General features: G+C 40.4%; 1 protein-coding gene across 1 annotated transcript in view; it reads left to right on the top strand.

Annotated features, from left to right (window-relative positions):
• The first annotated feature begins 3,423 nt into the window (after positions 1–3,423).
• KIAA2026 (KIAA2026 ortholog) overlaps positions 3,424–19,392 on the top strand; it is a 47,063-nt gene continuing 31,094 nt past the window's right edge. The window contains exons 1-3 of the mRNA XM_054397573.1: positions 3,424–3,938; positions 5,932–6,132; positions 13,258–14,681. Coding sequence (XP_054253548.1) covers positions 3,424–3,938; positions 5,932–6,132; positions 13,258–14,681 — 2,140 coding nt within the window. The remainder of the gene's footprint in view (positions 3,939–5,931; positions 6,133–13,257; positions 14,682–19,392) is intronic.

The following is a 19,392-nucleotide window of genomic DNA, read 5'->3' as shown; positions in this document are numbered from 1 at the left end:
GGACACTTCCCACATTTGCAGCTAGCACAAGAATGTGTACATTGGTATAATGTTAAGCGTCAGGGTGCAGAAGGTTATTCAGGAGCAAAGAGGCATGGCAAGTCGTGCAAGGGAGAGCACTAACATGAGCTGCAGTACCACCATACTCAAGCAAGAGGAATAGGATTTATCATTCCCTCTCTCTTCCAATGATCTATGTTTGATTCAACTGAAATGGCTGGACTGTCTATAGTTTTGCTAAGCTTTCTTCTCTCTGCCATTTCCCATGGCTAACAGATTTCTTGCAAAGTATCTGTGCTGGTTTGAGGCCAGACAGTTCGTTTCTTGCCCCGAAAGGGACAAAAGAATGACACACACAAATGGATTGGAGAGTGATGGAAAGTTTAAATGGAAAAGTGATTGGTGAAACTACAGAAAACTACAAAGCATAGTGGCAAAAAAAAAAAATATCCCAAAGCATACAGAGCCCTTACATAGTACCCAGAGGCTTCCCAGTCCTTCCCTTCTCCCACCTGGGGGTCTACCCAAAACCCCCAGGGCTCTTTCTTCCCCCCTCACACTGCTAGGCAAGTCTCAGGCTGGCCAGGTCTGAGACTGCCCTCCCCCTCCATTCTCCTCCTGGCATCAGGCCTAGTCAGGACTAAGAGGCCTTGAGATACTCCCCCACCATTACCCAATAAGAGAAAGCATCTCCCATGGGAGCAGAGAGGGAAGAAAGAGAAAGAGAATGACTTTGCAGATGGATTTACAGGGTGCAGGATTTATGGGTAGCAATACGCCGTTTTCTGTGTCCACCCCATTGGGTGGGCACCCAGGACACCAGAGGTGTATCTCATGTGGCAGTGGCAGGGGGCACCCAGCCTAAACTGCCACAGTATCTGACTGCTGGCAAGTCCCTCAGCTGGGAGGTTGCAAGCAACAAACATTTCCATGGAGACGGAATACAGGAGAGGGACATTCACAGTCCTGAATAGAGAAAAGCTGTATTTTTGAGGATTGCTGGAGAACTGATCCTTGTTAATCCAGGGCAACCCTGATCTCAAGATTTGTGAAGAATCATGGCTTTACATGTTTAGTCACTGCTTGAGTGTCCTGTGGGAATAGGCCTAAGAGTCCTGCTTGGACAATTTTTCTCTTCTGATTGACCCAGGAGCACCAAAACCCAAGTGTTACTCCTGGAACATCCAAAAGCCACAATGCTGCTAAAAGCACTGCCAGTCTAATCCACTTGTATAATTTACACTAGAAATTCCCACTGTAACATGGCTGGCTGCTTTCCCTTATATTAATTCGTATTTTTTCTGCAGTTGATTTATCTCCACACATATTGCAGGAAGCCTTCCACCACCTCTGTCCCACTGATGACACTCCATCAACTTCAGCTTGGAGTGGGAATTAGAAGAGCTGAACATTTTTCCTGAGATAAATTATCAGAGGCATGCTGCAGTCTCTGCTCCAGTGCCACACTCTGCACATTGGGTGTCGGACCACATTTCTTTGGAGTGTGCATTTCAAGGGGAGGTTCTGGAGGATAAAACCAAGTAGCTGTAGTATCATTAAATGATCAGGAGAGATGACAAGACTTCAGGCATCAGCATTTGTGCATAAGCTGTACCAGGGCTTTGTAGACTGGGATAGGAAAATGGTGGGAGGCAGGGCTTTTGCTAACCTTGTGGGGCCCACATTTCTGTCCTGTAGGCATGGCCTGCAAGGGAAGCATGGTACTGTGAGTGAGGCAGAATGTGTCCACTTAGGCCTCTTCTGCAAAAACAGCTTGACAGACGCATGGATGTGACCAAACGAGGATGAAGGAGACAGAAATATCTTGATGTCCTTAGAATGAGAAAGTATGGAAGAGTGGATCTACATTTTTTTATATTGCAAAGTCTAATTTATTCCCATTGAGATGGTGTCATAAGCAGGTTCTCTGGAGCAATCTCCACAGTTATCTTGCAGAATGGATGAGAATGCTCTATAGAAACAGAGGACATAGAGGCTTGATCAAAGAGAACTTGATCTTGCCTCTCCCCATCCCACCCTTAGGCTCATTATTTTTCTCCTAGCACAGTTCTCTAAGCTTTTCAGCCATGGATGGTGGAAGGTATAAATTCAAAACCATGCACGCAAGTCATTGTCTCCCTTGTGCTTAATACCACTACTGTGGAGTTCCCTAAAGGCCAAGCAATTTTTGTCAGTATGCCGTTGTAGAGGTAAGCAGGACTGGAAGGTGCTTAACGGCATATCCAGAAGGGCTGCAGGTGCACCACTGGGTAGCTCAATGTAACTGTTAGTAGCTTCATTCACAAATATCAACTTTTCAGGTAGGTACTGCAACAGGCAGAACTTTTGGAGACTTCATCACGTTAACTGCTGAATGTCTTTACCGGAACACCTTCGCCCTTTGCGACAGCCGCTAGTTGGGTGTCCTCTAACACAAGTACGGAGATTCATTTATGCTTTGGGGAGGCTGGTGGAGGTTACTACGCAACAACATCGATAACCACGGCGAACCAAACCAGCGTGAAAGACTCAGGGCATTCACCCACCCTGACGAGTGCGGCCTCGCCGATCCTGCTACACGACGCGGACTGCCCCAGACCACAGCGACTGGCGTTTTCCTTCCGCCGGCATCGCCCTTCCTCTACGCGTGCGCAGCAGGGTCTGCCGCCGCGGGCGACAAAGACATCGCCGGCTTGCAGAGTACTCATCCGCACTAGGCGCCCTCTGATGACGTAGCCTCACCTGGCGCCCACCACCACCAGCGCGCGGCCGCTGCCTCGGGCGCATGCGCACTAGGTTAGGCGGTGTGTCCTTTTCTCTCGGCCTTCTCCCCGACTGTTGGGTTCCTGCCTCTTCTCCCTTTCCCTCTTCTCCCTTTCTCCCTTCCCGCCTCCTGCAATCGCTGGCCGTTAAGTGATACTGCCGTCCGCCGGCCCCGCCGTGCTGTGAGGCGAGGAGGGGAAGAGCTCCTCGCACAGACACGGGCGAAGGCGGGGAAAGGAGTGAGGGGATGAGGTCAGCCTAGGGACGACGGGACGACGCATGCAGCCTCTCAGGGAGAGGGCGTTGCGTACAGCCGCGGCGCGCGCACGGGCGGGCGGGGCCTTGCGCAGGCCAGGGTGCCACAGCCGGATACCTGGGGAAGCCTGGAGATGGGGAGACGCGGGCTGGCGGGGTGGCCGGCTGCTGACTCCACCTCGACAGTCGCGTCCCGCCCTTCGCAGCTGGGGGCGGGGCTGAGGCAGTGGCGATGGAGAGCGGCGGGGGCCTGAATTGTGTCTCTGTGCATAGGTGAGCCTGATGTCGATTCGCTGTCTGCGCGAGACAGGGCGCGGAGGTCCCTAGCTGATGCTGAAGAGCCGGCTCGGGGCCGGCATCCCTTCTGGAGCAGGCGAGGCCCTATTCGTTCGGGGAGAGGGAGACATGGACTCTGCAGAGCCCGCCTCCGCCGCGAGCGGAGACCTTTCGGCAGACCGATCCACGGCTGGCCGCCTTCGGTTCGGGGAGGAGGAGCCGAACAAGGAGGGAGAGGATGGGGAAGGGAAGAGGGGCGGCTGCTCCTGGGAGCAGAGCCTGAATCCCGAGCTACGGCAGGGATACCGCATCTTGAGCGAGTTTCTCTTAGAGAAGTACCGACCTCTGACAGCACCGTTTTTGAAGCCCCTCGCGGATCAGGCATACCCTGCGGAAGAAGGAGCTGGCTCCTTGTCGAGTCGTAACAGCAGTCAGGCCCTTCAGCAATTGCCAGCTGGAATGTGGCTGTTGAAAATGGAAGAGAAATTTTCCAGTGGTCAGTACACAGGGATAGCAGATTTCGTGGGTGACTTCCGGCTGATGCTGGAGACGTGTTACCGGCTGCACGGTGTAGATCACTGGCTTTCCAGGCAGGCCCAGAAGCTGGAGATGATGCTGGAACAGAAGCTGGCGCTGCTGTCCCGGTAGGTGTGGAAAACTAGGGGCCCCGCTAGATGCTGTTTACATAAAGTAGAACAGAAGGATTTGTACTATTGGCATGTATTTAAAAACCCCAACAGCACAAAACCCCCACAAAACAACTAGAACAACAACGGCAAGTAACCCCCAACACAAAAATAATGACAGAAACATAATAAAACACTTGAATTCTACATTCTTGTACAAAGGAACATTTCCTCTTTGTGCAAATATTTCCAAATGTGAATTCAAAATGCTTTGGAAATTCCAGTGCAAAATAGGGCCGACCATTTCCTGGCTAAGATTTTCTTTCTGAAAGAAGTCTTTCATAAACATGGAGGCATAGTTCTTTAGACAAGACATCAAATGCACCATTTTTAATTTTATGCTGGCAATAGCAAGTGATGCTAATCTAAACTCAGTATGAAAACCAGACTCTTTAAAATTGTGAAAACTTTATTGTCTTTCCAATAAGAATAAAATCTTGAGCCAGTGCACCAGCTTTAAAATGGCATATTTTAAAATAATCATAAAGATTATGATAAATAATCATAAAGATCATGCTTTGCGTATTATAGTTTTAAATGGCAAAATGTAAATTGTGATATATTTAAATACAGCATCCTGGCAGGAACTTAGCAGCCAAAGCAGCAGAAGCACAGAAATCTGTCAAGCTATATGGTAAAAAGATGAGCTTAAATCTTGCATGAAATAACGTGTTTTCTCATGAGTTTGACATAAGCTTAGTTTAATCATATTCAGAAAACCGTGGTTGCTCCTTCCAATCAACAGTCCACCAGTCTTCTGAGTGGCATTCTATGTTATATGTAAAAACCAAGAGCGTTTTTTGGCAAGGGGTAAAGGTGAAGAAGGAACAGTATTAGGAAATGTGTAAAGCTGTGTATGTCCATCAGCCTTGAACTTCCTAGTGACACAGAGCATTAGCCTCCAGCTAATATAGCCTACTAGGAACACTTGAAGAACATGGTGCAGAATTAAACTGAATAAACCAGAATTAATGCATTCTGTGTGGTTGCAGCCATACTGTGTTTGACTGACAGTAATTTTGGGACAGTTTGAGGCAGAAGGGAAGGGGATGAACTTAATGGGGCATGAATGTTGGTAGTTTGCTTGATTTAAAAAAAAAAAAACACCAGAATTCCTGTCTTAAAAGAGTGATGCCAGGCAAATAAATAGCTAACCAAACGGTGCTTGGAAGGTTTGTGGCAAGTTAATTTCAGTATGCTGTGTTACTAATATCTCAACTGTATTGAAGTGAACAACATTTTGTTGAAGGCTTTATTGAATAATATGACTGTTGTTTGGATTCGGTAGAATCTGAGGATGCTCAATTAATTTTATTAGCATCTCCATAAGATAGTGAAATCAACTTATGTACTCTCTCATCAAATAGAAATTTTTCCACCTTCCCACAAATATTTACTGAGTTTGTATAATAGAGTGCTACTTTTCATACCAGTTTTGCCAGAGTACTGGAAACAGCGTAAGATGAAACAGATCTTTATAACCAAATTTGTAGTGTTTTGCTTCTCATCTCTTCCAATTTTTAATAAAATGAAACTGCTGTTTAACAACCCTCACCCCCCATCAATATAAACAAGTTTGTTGGGATTTTTTCCAGATATTTAGATGTCTTCTAAAATGGTAGTTTCTTACGTCAAGTGCTGTGGAAGTATTTTCTTTCCAAATATTTATGGATTAATACAGGAAATACAGGAAATACAATCCCAAAATAGTATATTTGATTACTTGAGGTAAATATCCACCAATCTTACCAGGTGTGAAAACTCACGGTAACCTATTTGGTTTGAGTTTAAAATTTAAGAAAGGAACCTTCAAAGTAGAAAAAGTGGCAGATGAAAAATAATTGCTTTTTTTCTGAGTAAATATACTTGATCTGTTGTTGACAGTGTAGGCGTTGAAGTACTGATCATAAATGAAATCATCATTGTGAACTGGCTTGCTTTTTCCTCCTAGACATTTAAGAGAGAAAACATCAATAGCTGCAACTTCTAGAGGATACTATGGCCTGGAAGACGAAAAAGGAGAAGCATGCATTTCAACAAGACGTCGTTCTGTGCCTTGCAATTTAGTGGGCTTGTCAACAGGCATGTTTGAGTCTGTGATGGTTCAGGTTGTAAGACAAGAAGAACAGCTGAGAGCAAAAGAGGAAAAGAGGTAATAGGAAAAACTGTTTTGTTTTGGGTTTATATAATTATTCGTTCTAGTTCTCTATAGGGGCAAGCTCCTTTGGGCTTTATCAGGTAACTGAATTTTGTGGTACTCTTTATCTTAAATGAATGAATGACTTAGGACATCAATACAGTGCATTTACAAAGCATAAAATTATGGGTGTTTACCATCTTCTTGAAAAATTGGTAGTTATATAACCTTTAAAATAAATTCAAGCTGCTGTTTTTTTAGAACTGTGAAACTTGTAATACTAACTGAAAGCATGCATGGTAGTTTTCCTGTTAGCTCAGTCATAGCTTACTATACCCTTGTTTGGATTGTTTCCCATGCAATAATTAGGTTAAAAGCTACCAGAATGCTTAACTGCAGTATAATTCTGTGGTGTTGTTACTAACATCATTGATGGCCAGAAGCAAATTACTTACCAGTGTCACTCCTGTTAACCTGTTAAATGTATGATGTGGCATTTCAGCTTGTCAGTTAGGTAGCAAATTTAGAATGTGTGTGTGTAATTAACTCTGTGGTATTTGGTGGTTTTCATAAATTTAAGAAGTATTTTATTCCAGACAGTGTTTAGTGTTCACTGTGGTATGTTTCACTCTGAGGAAAATGAAGCTTAGAAGCTTGTATACTTTTAACAGGAACTTGAGAGGCTGTCTCTGAACATGGAGCAGGATGCTAAGACAATATTGAGTTTAGGAAACAAAATACTTCTAGCTTTTTTCAAAAGTTTACAGTCTTGGAGATTTTACCAGTTCACTTACTTTGCAGGAAATCTCTATTTTCAGCAGATTTGAAGCTATATGAGCTTTTGCTGACTTAAGTGTTAGACAGTACTTTTTTCCCCGTAGAAACAGGGGAATCTGCTTATAATCCACATCATGCTTTGTGAAAAAAAGCAAATATCACTAGAGTTATTGTTTCTCTGGTAAAATTCTCTTGCTTCGTGTTCAACTCTGTGTTATAGATCTCTGTGTTGCAAAAATGGCTTTTTGCTTTAATTTTAATTAATCCATAAAGTCAGTAGAACATATTTACTGACAAAATAAAAATATTGCTTTCATACACCCATTTTAAGTGTGTTCTTTCAAAACTGTAGTAATTAACAGTTGCATCCATGTCTCTGGATGTATTCAAAGGTCCCAGATTCTGTGCAAAGCATTCTCCACAGTTGTTAATTCTGCAGAACGTTGTATAATAACAGAAAGAGATCACAACTAGCTTTCCTCTTTATGCTCTAAAATTTTTAAGTGTGTGACTTACTAGAAAACAATAACAATGTCAGTGGATAGCTCTGTTGATCTCCCCAAAATAATCATGCTTCAGATATTTTCTTAGCTCTTCTTATTTCCTAGTGGATCCATAATATTTTCAAAGTAACTTACACCTGTCTATACCAGTTGTTTCCCAGCTTATCAAAATATAATTGTTCCAAAAGCTAATAGTGTTTGTACAGCAGTAGAAGCACAAGTAAATATACATATATATATATATATATACACACACACATTGTGATGGTTTTAAGACTGTCTTTTTAATTTTTCTTCACGAAGTTCAAGCAGAGAAAGTGAAATAATGTAAATAAGTCACTATTGGGTGTAAGAAAGCAAAATAATGATTATTCTAAACACTTCCATTGGAGAGATAGAAATGTTTAAGAACTACTGCTAAAACTAAAGTGTCTCAGTCTCAGCTTTCTTGGCTTCTGTCTGCCTGCTGCTTTTTTTCTGGCTGAAGATAACATACTGACCTTGACAAGCTAAGTCTAACAGCCTTTCTGCTTCTTGACTCTCTGCCTTCTGCCAGGGGAGCCTGTGGGGGTTGTCCTTCTGGCTGGCAGGGGGAGGCCCCTTGTGGGAAAAAGAGGGGGCTTGGTTGGCGTTTCATCATAGATTGTAGTTTTGCTTGTAAATACAGCTTTCATTTGCTTCCAGACTGAGCTAGCCTGGTTGTTGTCAGTGTGGGAGGGGGATTTCAGCTCTCACACTGTTACACACCTATACGTATATATGTGTGTGTATGTTTATGTATATGAAACAAGATCTATTTAACTTGTTTTGTCTTGTTTATAAGCTTTCCTTTTGTCCAGTTGTTCTAATTATGGGAATATCGAATATCTTCTTTGGATTATAAATTATATTTCCATTCAGTTCTACTTAGCTCATTGATTACATGCTAATTAATTAGCAGTCCAATATGCATGCTATCTTATGTATTAGTTAACAATAAATAATTGTGGAATTATTATATAAATGGAAATGCTTGCCTATTTAAAGACACTTAGATACCAAAACACAGAGGTAGATTCCTGCTGAAATTTTTTAAACCACCAGTGAATGATAGAAATTAACTGGTTGATTTCAATGGGAATTCAGTTTTTGAGGACTGGAGGAAAGCCAATGTCACTCCAGTCTTCAGAAAGCGCAAGAAGGAAGTCCCAGGAAACTACAGGCTAGTCAGCCTCACCTCTATTCCTGGAAAGGTGATGGAACAGCTTGTTCTGGGCATCATCTCAAACTGTGTGGAAGAAGCAGTTGTCAGAAGTAGTCAGCATGGATTCACCAAAGGGAAGTCATATCTGACTAATCAGCCTTCTATGAGGACATGATGGGTTAAACAGGTGAGGGGAGGGCAGTGGACGTTTCCTAACTTGATTTCAGCAAGGCTTTAGACACCATCTCTGACAGCATGCTCATAGGCAAGCTTAGGAAGTGTGTATTAGATGAGTGGACAGTGGCGTGGATTGAAATAGAGCTCAGAGGGTTGTGGTCAGTGGCACAGAGTCCAGGGGTACTGGATCCGGTTCTGTTCAATACTAATGACTTGGATGAAGGAATAGAGTATACACTCAGCAAGTTTGCTGATGATTCAACACTGAAAGTGGTGGCCTACACACCAGGAGGTGGAAGCTGGAAAGTCACACAGAGTTTAACAAAGGTGAGTGTAGCGTACTGCACCTAGGGAGCAATAATACAAGTTGGGGACTGACCTTCTGGAAAGCAGCTCTGTGAAAAAAGACCTGGGAATGCTGGTGGACAACAGGATGACCGTGAACCAGGAATACGGCCAAGAAGGCCAATGGTATCCTGGAATACATCAAGAAGAGTGTGGCAAGCAGATTGAGGGAGGTTCACCTCCCCCTCTACTCTGCTCTATGAGTATTATGTCTAGTTCTGGGCTCCCAGTTCGAGAAAGGCAGGGAACTGATTGAGAGGGTACATCAGTGAGCTATGAAGATGATTAAGGGACTAGAACATCTCTCTTATTAAGAAAAGCTGAGGGGCTTGGGGCTTTTTATCTGAGAGAAGTCTGCAGGGCAATCTTACCAGTGTTTACAAATGCTTACAGGATGTGTCAGGAGGATGGGTCTTTTTTCAGTGGTGCCCAGGTTATGGGCACAAACTTGAACATAGGAAGTCCCATCTAAACAGGAAGAAGAACTTCTTAGCATTGAGTGGAGCACTGCAACAGACTGCCGAGAGACTCCTCCATCTCTGGAGCTGTTCAGTGCTCACCTGGACTTTTTCTGTGCAGCCTGCTTTAGGTGAACTTGCTCTGGCAGAGAGGTTGGGCTTGACCCCCAGAGGCCCCTTCCAACCCTTGTCATTCTGTGATTATGTGTTATTTTGCTATATTGAAAATTCTGCTAGGCTGGTCTGTTTCTTTACCATCTCTGAAAACATGGTTGTGAGATAAATTTTAGACATGTTCGTTGCAAATCAGTCATTTAAATTAGCAAATTGTGGAGTGAGATATGGTTATACAGTCAGTTTTGCTTTTTATGACAATGTGGACATGGAGCGAACTGAGTCCTGTGGAAGAATACAAAGTATTTAATGATAAGTATTTAATGATTACAGATGAAGAATTGTCACACAGGCATCTCCAAATTTAATATTCTTCTGATTATTAAATCTTGATTAATTTAGAATAATGCATAATATTGCAATTTTGTATATTGTTTGCTTTCTAGCTTGTTAAAGGAAGTTTGTAGAAACAAACCATTTCTCCATATCTTGGCTTCAGACTTCCAATTCCTTACCTTCTACCTGTAAGAAACTGCTCAGCACTTAATTGGGTTAGAAGTCGTAATTGGAAGTGAAAAAGTACAATCTAGTCTTTGACTCCTCTCCAAATTAAGGCCCCTACTGCAAGTAAAACAGAATAATCTGGTGAGATATATTTGCTGACAAGAGAATATTTTGTAAGAAAAATCTCAGAAAGCGTCTGGACTCTGTTTTAGGTGGTATCTCTATTTGGGAAGTGTGTTAGCAGATTTTTAAGGTCAGGTATCACGGTTTTGTCCACTCGAGCTTCAGATCAGCTGCTGCAGACATATTCTAGGACTATGTTTGTCCTTTGTTAGTCTGGAAATGTCAGCTCAACCTTAGAATAGTTTTGTGTTGTTGCAAACGCAGTGTGTGTCTGCAAACACGTTCCTGATAAATGTAAACAGAAGTATGAAACAACAGTTTGGTTTTCTGCACAGCAGCTCTCAGCATAAAAGCCAAATATGTTTGTCCAAAGAATTTCTCAGTCTAAGCATGTTTGTCCTGCTAAATATCAAATGTTTCTCCCTTTGCCTCTCTCTCCTTACCCCACCCCCCTCCCTTCCTGCTCCCTCACCTTACTTCCTCTCGCTTCTTTATCTCCTCTCCTTCCTCTCAAAAAAAAAATCCCAGGAAAAATCTGTGCCCTCTAAAAGTTGGGCAGTTAGTAATAAGACCTCAGTAATGAAGATATGAAAGTGTGTTATTACTTACTTTTTTCTTGAGTGCCTACTGCCAATGGAATGACTACAGATACAGTGATAAAATGACAGCTTAAAAGTAAAAAGTCAAACTTTTTGCAAGTGACACAACGTATCTCTGTCATTCTGAAAAAGTCTTTAAAATATTATAATAATTATGATTTTATGAAGTGACTGTAGGATATTGTATCTATTTTGACCATTCTACCTTAATTATTAGTTGATAAATTTAAGCTGCTTGCAGGTCACCCGCAGCCTGTTTTTATTACATGATACTGAAATGTGATTGTTTCTATGAATACTCTAGTTCACTCTCTATTCATAGTTAAGCTTATTTCTATACTATTTTAATAGAGTTCACACCTTTTGAAGGTGGCAGGTTATTTGGAAGTATGTTTTACAAGGAGGAGGGAGTGAGATTCAGGTTTGAAATTTATTTTTTAGAACACTTTTTACTTACTGTCATTTCTTCCTCTGCAGTGCTTGTAACTTATTTGTTTTATTTTTATTAATTCAATATTAATACATGGAAATAAAACAAAAGTCATAATTTTAAAAAAGCTCACTTTACCTATACCATTTTGTACATGTTGAGTTCTTTGGTTTGTTCACCTAGAATGGGAAATGGGATTTTGTCATTAGACGGCATTCATTATATGGTTAAATTAATGCTGCATCAGGCAAGTGCAGTTGAGAATTTACTGAGCTGTTTCATTTTACATTTTAATTTTATGTTTTACATGAATCTGCCTTTTTGCATTTGATACATAAAAAGATGAATGTATACAGTGTTAAAAAGTTCTGTTCAAATCATGGTAACAAGTCACTTGGAATTTAATTATATATGACAAAGCATTCAGTGGAATGTCATTTTGCATACACAGAAGATGTAAATTTTAAATTTGAGGTTCAGCATTGATGTTGAAATGTGGGCTAAGCTATTGTGGTAGTGGAATTTTCAAGCCACCACAGCTATACTTGTGGAATTTTTACATTAATGAGGTATCTAGTCAGTAATGCTTCAAATACATACTCTTTGTGCTAGAAGCCACTTTTAGCTTCATGTTATCAAAAGAAAAGATTTTTATATACCATTACTTTTTTGTCTGAATTTGGAAAGCTTCAATGCTTTGAATGGATACATGGCATTTATTTGCTACTTGTATGTGAAGAACTATAGTTGGAGGTTAGCAATGTGAAAATAAAGGCACATAAATTCCAGTAACAGGCCACATTAGTAATACATGCATGTGATCATTTCAAGCAGTGATCAGTGATAGAAGCTTCAGGAAAAAAAGTTATAAGAAGCTTTGGATTAGCTCTAGAATAAAAGTAGTTTAAATACAGCTGTATCTTAATGTCTTGGGGTAAAAATACCAGTTTTCCATTGCAAAGAAAAGTCCCTTCTGTTACCAGTAACCCTTAATATTCTTCTGATTCGTGCATATTTCTCATTTTTCACTTTTGAACTAAATTAACATAACCTGTGTTCTTGTAAGTTAAATGGTAAGCCGTGCATGATTATCTGAAGTGGAACCATTTCTTCCCGTGAAACTTGTGCCTCTAAACTTCATGATGAATTTACAAAAAGTAAAAATAAGTGGTCAGTCTGTCATACTAGTTTTGTATATTGCTGTCATGTTTCCTCTTGTTGGTGTTTTGTGTAGAGTCCCACATTTTTCAGAAGTTTTTACAGGCCTCTTGATTACTGATAACCTCTTTCTCTGAATACCCACTATTTCTGCTCTATCCTTTTTTAGATAGGGGGACCAGAACTGAATACAGTTTTTCAGGTGAGGGCAAACCATTTCCTAATGTACTGACATTTTATTTCTGATGTTATTTTCCATCACATTCTTCATGCATCCTGATATTTGTTTCCTTTTTGACCATCATTGCAAACCAACTAGTAACTCCTATGTGGGTGGGGGGAGAATGGCATTTGTTTGTGAATGAAGCACTAAATAGGCATGTCTACTTATCTGATGAGGGAGTTACCAGGTAAGTGACGCAAGGCACAGGGTAACCATTTGACAGAAAAACTTACCTGGAATTTGTTTTCACAGATTTCTATGTGAATAGTTGGAAATTAATCCTGAGAAAAAGAGATTGGGGAAGGGAATACATTAAAAAAATTAAAATTTAAACCACCGCTATTGATATCTCCCTTTTTTTTTCTTACATTTTCCCTTTCTTCAAACTGATGGTGATAGAAATAAAAGACTATAATTTCCCATTTTGGTGCACTGATGTGTTGTGTAATCCAAATTAAGACAAACTGAATTAAAACTTTATGTATTCTCTTCTTTATTATTACTTCAAAATAAATATCTGAATTTTCATGAACTTTCTTTTAATAGGCTGAGAGAGCAAGAAAGAAAAGAAGCAGAAGAAGCTAGTCAGAAAGAAATAGAAGAATGGGAAAAGTCACTTTTAGCTCAAGCAGCACCTACAAGAATGGAGACAATGTGGGAGATTCCAGCTATTGGTCATTTTCTTTGTTTAGCACAACAGATTTTAAATTTACCTGAAATAGTTTTCTATGAGTTGGAACGTTGTCTTCTGATGCCTCAGTGTAATGCTTTTTTGTCTAAAATAATGACTTCTTTGTTAAGTCCTCCTCATCGCAGATCTACGTTACATCGCAGGCCTACGCTTTCTTACAGGACTTGGGAAGCAGCACTGAGACAGAAAGTACAACACTGGTATACTGTTGTAGGGCAGACTGACAATCCTAATAGCTCTGCAGAAAAACTTGGATTGTGTCCACAGTTTTTCAAAGTCCTTGGGGAAGTTAATCCTTTGGAGGAAAGATCATTTCATGAGCTACCATTCTACCAAAAAGTATGGCTGCTAAAAGGTCTCTGTGATTTCGTGTATGAAACACAAAAGGATGTTCAGGATGCTGTGCTAGGTCAGCCTATCCATGAATGCAGAGAAGTAATTCTTGGTTATGACTACTTGGAAAATGCATATGTTCATTTTCCACAGTTCTGTGGTGCAGATGTTCGGATTTACAAACAAAAACCTTTTCAGGCTCCTGAATTCCCATCTCCTCCCATCAAAGTTAAAAAAGTGTCACGTATTAGGTTGGAGAAAGTAAAACGTGAATGCATAAGCAAAAGCAATGGAGAGGTTGGTTCTGGTGGTAGAGAAGAGCAGCTATGTCATTCCAAGACAGAAGTAGAGAAAACTATGGACTCTCTTGTTGTCTGTCCAGAACAGAAAGCACATTTAGGTATCTTTAGGGTCACTACAGAGGAGATTAACTGTGAAACCAAGACCTCAAGAGTCTGTGACATCCGAAAAACTGGTTCCTACAAAGAGAATTTGAGGAATTTGATTAGTTCAGGAGAGATTGTGGATGGTCATGCTAGTTCAGGAGAAATGAGGGTTGTGGAAAATGGACAAGGTTGTGTTGAAATGACCAGAGTAAAAGCTGAAGTCAGTCCATTCAAGGAGAACACACTGAAAGCTTGCAAGATGCATGTCAATGGCACTCATAATGACAACCAAAACATAAATTACCACAAAACTGCTGAAGAAACAATGCTAGAGAAATCACTGCAAATTAAGAAGAAACTAAGTAAGTTACAGGCAAAAAAGAAGAAAAAGAAAAGAAAGAAGTTGAAGGATATTCTAACTGAGAATTTACAGAGAAAACTTGATGACTTGCAAAGAAAGCGTGAAATGCATCTTCATCCTTTTAAATCTTACAAATCTGAGATTCAGAACAAGTTGTTTATAATTAAAAAGAAAGCCAAACACAAAAAGCACAAGTCTGGTAAGTTGATGTTTTCACCTGTAGACAAATTGAGAGGATACTGATTTCTTTTTTGTTTGGTTGGCTTGTTTGTTTGTTTTGTTTAAATATTGTCTTCACAGCTAATTTAGTCTACATTTTATTTTGCATTAGACTTTCTGATGTTAATTTTCATCTGAAAGTTTCCCATACAAAACGGGATTTTCAGCTGATTAAATTGTGATCCATTTGCAGAATGTGTATTCAGAGAACATAATTCATTGGAAGAGTTTGTTACAAAAATATTTAGGAGAATTAATCTAACTGGTTAGCATCAGAGTGTAGCTTGGAGTTTTTTATTCTCTCTTATGTCATATTAGTTGTGGAAACTTTTCTCCCGTTTCTGATGTTACCTTATCCAAATTACAAAGAAGTATGGAGTAATTATGCATCATGAGTCTTAAATTATTCCTACTGGAACTGCACAGTCTCAGGTCACCTGCTTTGACTGCAGGCCTGATCACATCTCTACTTAGTCCAACAATTGAGGTACAGAATTTATGTAGATGGCATTTTTATTACAGATGTGAGCAGCATGTAGTTAAGAGTTTCAGATAGGTGATGGACAGTGCTCATTTCTGTTAGCTCACTGGAAAAATTTAAAGCTATTTTAAAACAGAGTTACAAAGTCCTTAGGTCAGTTCAAACTGTCAGGTAGTTACAGTATTTTTTGTTTTGTGTGAGGCACTTGTTCTGTTTCATTTGAGTCATGGACTAAGCTGTCAGTGCTAGATTGTAGCAGATTGCTTCAAACATTACATTTTTTGAAGCAACAGACTTATTTCCAGAACATTGTAGATTGACAGGTAAATGCTGGATTTAAGCTGAAAAGCAAAGAGCCAAAACCAAATACCTGTGTAGCAAAGTGCCTTTTAAAGGGTAAGAGCATTAAGAGATTTGATGCATTTTAGCTAGAGGTTGAGTGAAATTTAAAGCTAAGAAAACAAGTAATATTTAGATTCCAAATATTTCACAGAACCACAGAATGTTAGGGGTTGGAAGTGACCTCAAAAGATCATTTAGTCACTTAGAGCAGGTCACACAGGAGTACATCCAGGCAGGTTTTGAGTATCTCCAGAGAGGGAGGCTCTGCAACCCCCCTGGGCAAACCTCTTCCAGTGTTCTGTCACCCTCACAGCGACAAAATTTTTCCTCATGTTTCCATGGAACTTCCTGTGCCTCGACTTCCACCCATTGCCCCTTGTCCTGTCATTGGGCATCACTGAGAAGAGCCTGGCTCCATCCTCTTGGCACTCACCCTTTACGTATCTATAAACATTAATGTGGTCACCCCTTATTCTCCTCCTCTCCAAGCTAAAGAGCCCAAACTCCCTCAGTCTGTCCTCATAAGAAAGATATTTCCACTCCCTTAATCATTTTTGTGGCTCTGCTCTGGACTCTTTCAAGCAGTTCCCTGTCCTTCTTGAACTGAGGGGCCCAGAACAGGGCACCTAATTCTGAATGTGGCCTCACCAGGGCAGAGTAGAGAGGGAGGAGAACCTCTTTCGACCTACTAACCACACCCCTTCTAATACACCCCTGAATGTAACTGGCCTTCTTGGCCACAAGAGCACATTGATGCTCATGGTCAACCTTCCATCCGCTTTGACACCCAAGTCCTTTTCCCCTTCACTTCAACAGGTCAGTCTCCAACCTATACTCATATATGGGGTTGTTCTTTCCCAGGAGCAAGACTCTCCACTTGCTCTTATGGTGTCAGCCACTCCACCCAGTTTTGTGTCATCAGCAAACTTGGCTGACAGTGCACTCTGTGCCCTCGTACAGGTTGTTGATGAATGTATTGAATAGTACTGGTCCCAGTACTGACCCCTGAGGTACTCCACTAGATACAGTCTTCCAACTAGACTCTGTCCCATTGACCTCTGCTCTGTGACTTCATTCCTTCAACCACTTCCCAATCTGCCTGATAATCCAGACCACACTTCCTCAATTTAGCTGCAAGGATGCTGTGGGAGACAGTGTCAAATGCTTTACTGAAATCAAGGTAAACCACATCCACTGCTCTACCATCATCTATCCACCTGGTTATCACAGTGTATCAGAGGTTGGAAGGGGGTTATGTCCTCATAAAAGGCTATCAGGTTGGTCAAACATGACTTCCCTTTGGTAAAACCATGCTGACAGCTCATAATGACCCTCTTGTCCTTGATATGCTTAAGGATAGCGCTGGGGATAAGTTGCTCCATTACCTTTCCAAGACTAGAGAACTATTGATAAAAAAACGAGGACCAAGTTTTCTTTACTTTTCTGTAGAAGTATTTAAAATAGGTTGCCATCTTCATTGTAACCCTCAGTGAAAAATCTTGTGGTTTTTTTTTTTTTCCTAGTTCTTGGTCTGCAATGTCTTGAGTACATCCCAGACTAAATCCTGCACTATGAGTGCAAACTGTAATACGCTAATGGAATGTGTAAACACAGGCAATGCTTTCAGTTTGAAATTCCTGTCTTTTAATTAACATAGTGGAAATTAAGATTATTCATAAAACTGGGATCAGTACATAACTTTCCTTCTCTCAGTTTCCGTTTTCTATCTTGCATATGATGCATGGATGGCTTTTCACTTGTTCACTTACCTTACATATACTGACCTGTACAGCTGTTCTGTGATCTCTATTTCTTGCAATAACTTTGATTTCTGAAGTGCTAAAAAGCACTTAAAATATCTTGATACCAAGGCTAATCTAATGGTGATCTGATACAGGATTATAGTCCTTTGTGCTGAGCGGTATCAGAATGTGTTTTAGGACCCAAATGTGTTTCAAAAGCATGCTATAAAACAAGCTAATGTTCCATAGCACGAAAATCATGGAGTTAAAGCAGTTGCTTTTTCAGTTTTAGTTTGTGGGTTTACATGACTGAATAGTAAATTCATCTCTAGAATGCCACATACCTGTTATTCCAATTCCATATTACATCTTAAGAATTTTAACGTTTAATACAGAAAATAGTTATTGTATAATTTCATTAAGAATATGTAACTGTAGAGCAGTATCAGATACCATTAATCATCTGAATGCAAGTTTTGATAATACATGTTTCAAACATAAGAGAACACTGCAAGTATAGCATTACTCCCTTTAATGGGTAGTATTACTCAGGAAGATGCATCAGTGCAGGTAGAAATCCAGAGAACAGTAACAGGGTTTTCTGCCTCACATTGTACTGGTGTTGGCACAGTTTTGCAACCCTAACTGGAGACAAGAAGGCGTATGTCTGTTCAGTGAGACATGTAAATTCCTCTTCTCTGCTTTTGCTTTTCATGTCTCTTAACTACTTGATCTGCTGCATCTGATAATGTAACTTACCCTAAGATGGCCTATTTGTTTCCATTCAGGTGGAGGGAATAAACCGGTCTTTTTCATCTGCAGGTGATGGGCATTGTCCTAGGCATGGTATGAAAGATCCTGTTTCTTTTAGTACTCTCTGTCTTGCCCCTAACATTCTGCCCAGTGCCATGGTGAGGCAGAACACCAGGTCTCTACCAAGCCCATGTGCCTACTCTGGTCATCATGAGCTTATAAGCACTACTGGGCTTGGTATTTTTTCCATTATTTTATGCTTCCAACATGGAGCTAGGTAAGTTAGGCTATAGCATAGAAACTGTCCTTGAATTAGTCTGTAAAATGGGTATGTAGGCTTGTTGGATCTGGACTCAGCTATGCTGAAGTAAATCCTAGGTTACAGCAAAGATTGCAATGCAAGACAGTGCAAAAGCATGGAAGTTCTGTGACTTCTTGCTTGAAACAGGGATTGGATGAAATTCCAATCATCCACAGTGTTGAGAAAATAGGAAGATCCAGAAGCTGCTTAAAATAACTGTTGCATGCTGGAAGTAGAGGTTGAAATAAGTGCAAGTTAAATCTAGTTCTGTTGGTATAGAAGACACCAATATAGCACAAATCTTTAGAAGAGCTTTGATGTAAATTCTATACACGATGCTTGTGCTCTGAAAGATGCATAGAAGTGTACCTGCATATGGTCATAGAGTATCATTATATTTTGTATATGAAATCCAGCATTGCTTGAATGTGAAGAAATTGATTTAACAACCTGGCAGCAGTTTCATAGTGTCCGTCCTTGAAAGTATAATCTTCATCTTTGTCTTCCAAGCTGTAAAAACTTTTTGTGGTGTTGTATGGACTCTGGATCTGGAACAGCCCCTTTCAAAGCATTAAATGAGGTATTTTACAAAGTCATAATAATGTACTCAATGCACACTGTTAGTATCTTCAAAAACACCACTGAGGTGCTATTGTGTTTAGTTACATTGTTCTGTAAAAATAGGACTAGAAGAGATTTGAAATTTTATTTATTTATCCCCCTTCTTCACCCTCAAATAGCAAGGTTAACCTGAGATAGGTTCTGTTTCAGTTGCATCTAATCTCCCTAGTGTTTTGGAGTTTTTTAAATGGTCATAACTAGTGTTGCAGGCCCTGAGATTTTTTTCTCTACTGAAATCACTTTTGTCTGTGTGTAGAACTCTTTTTAAGTGGTTTATGTGTTATTTCTAGTAGAAGGTGTGGGCATTCAGCAATGGGAAGCCAGCAGAATGTGTTAAATTGGAGTAAGTGACCTGAAGATACAATGCTTATGAGCATTTTATTAGAAACTTTTTTTTCATTATTTCTTAGATGTGTTTTTCTGACTCTGATTGTACATTGTACATTTGTAC

Source organism: Indicator indicator, chromosome Z (genome assembly GCF_027791375.1).
Source record: "Indicator indicator isolate 239-I01 chromosome Z, UM_Iind_1.1, whole genome shotgun sequence".
Lineage (NCBI taxonomy): Eukaryota > Metazoa > Chordata > Aves > Piciformes > Indicatoridae > Indicator > Indicator indicator.
Note: the sequence above shows the minus strand (reverse complement) of the source record. Positions and strands in the feature narration are given on the sequence as shown.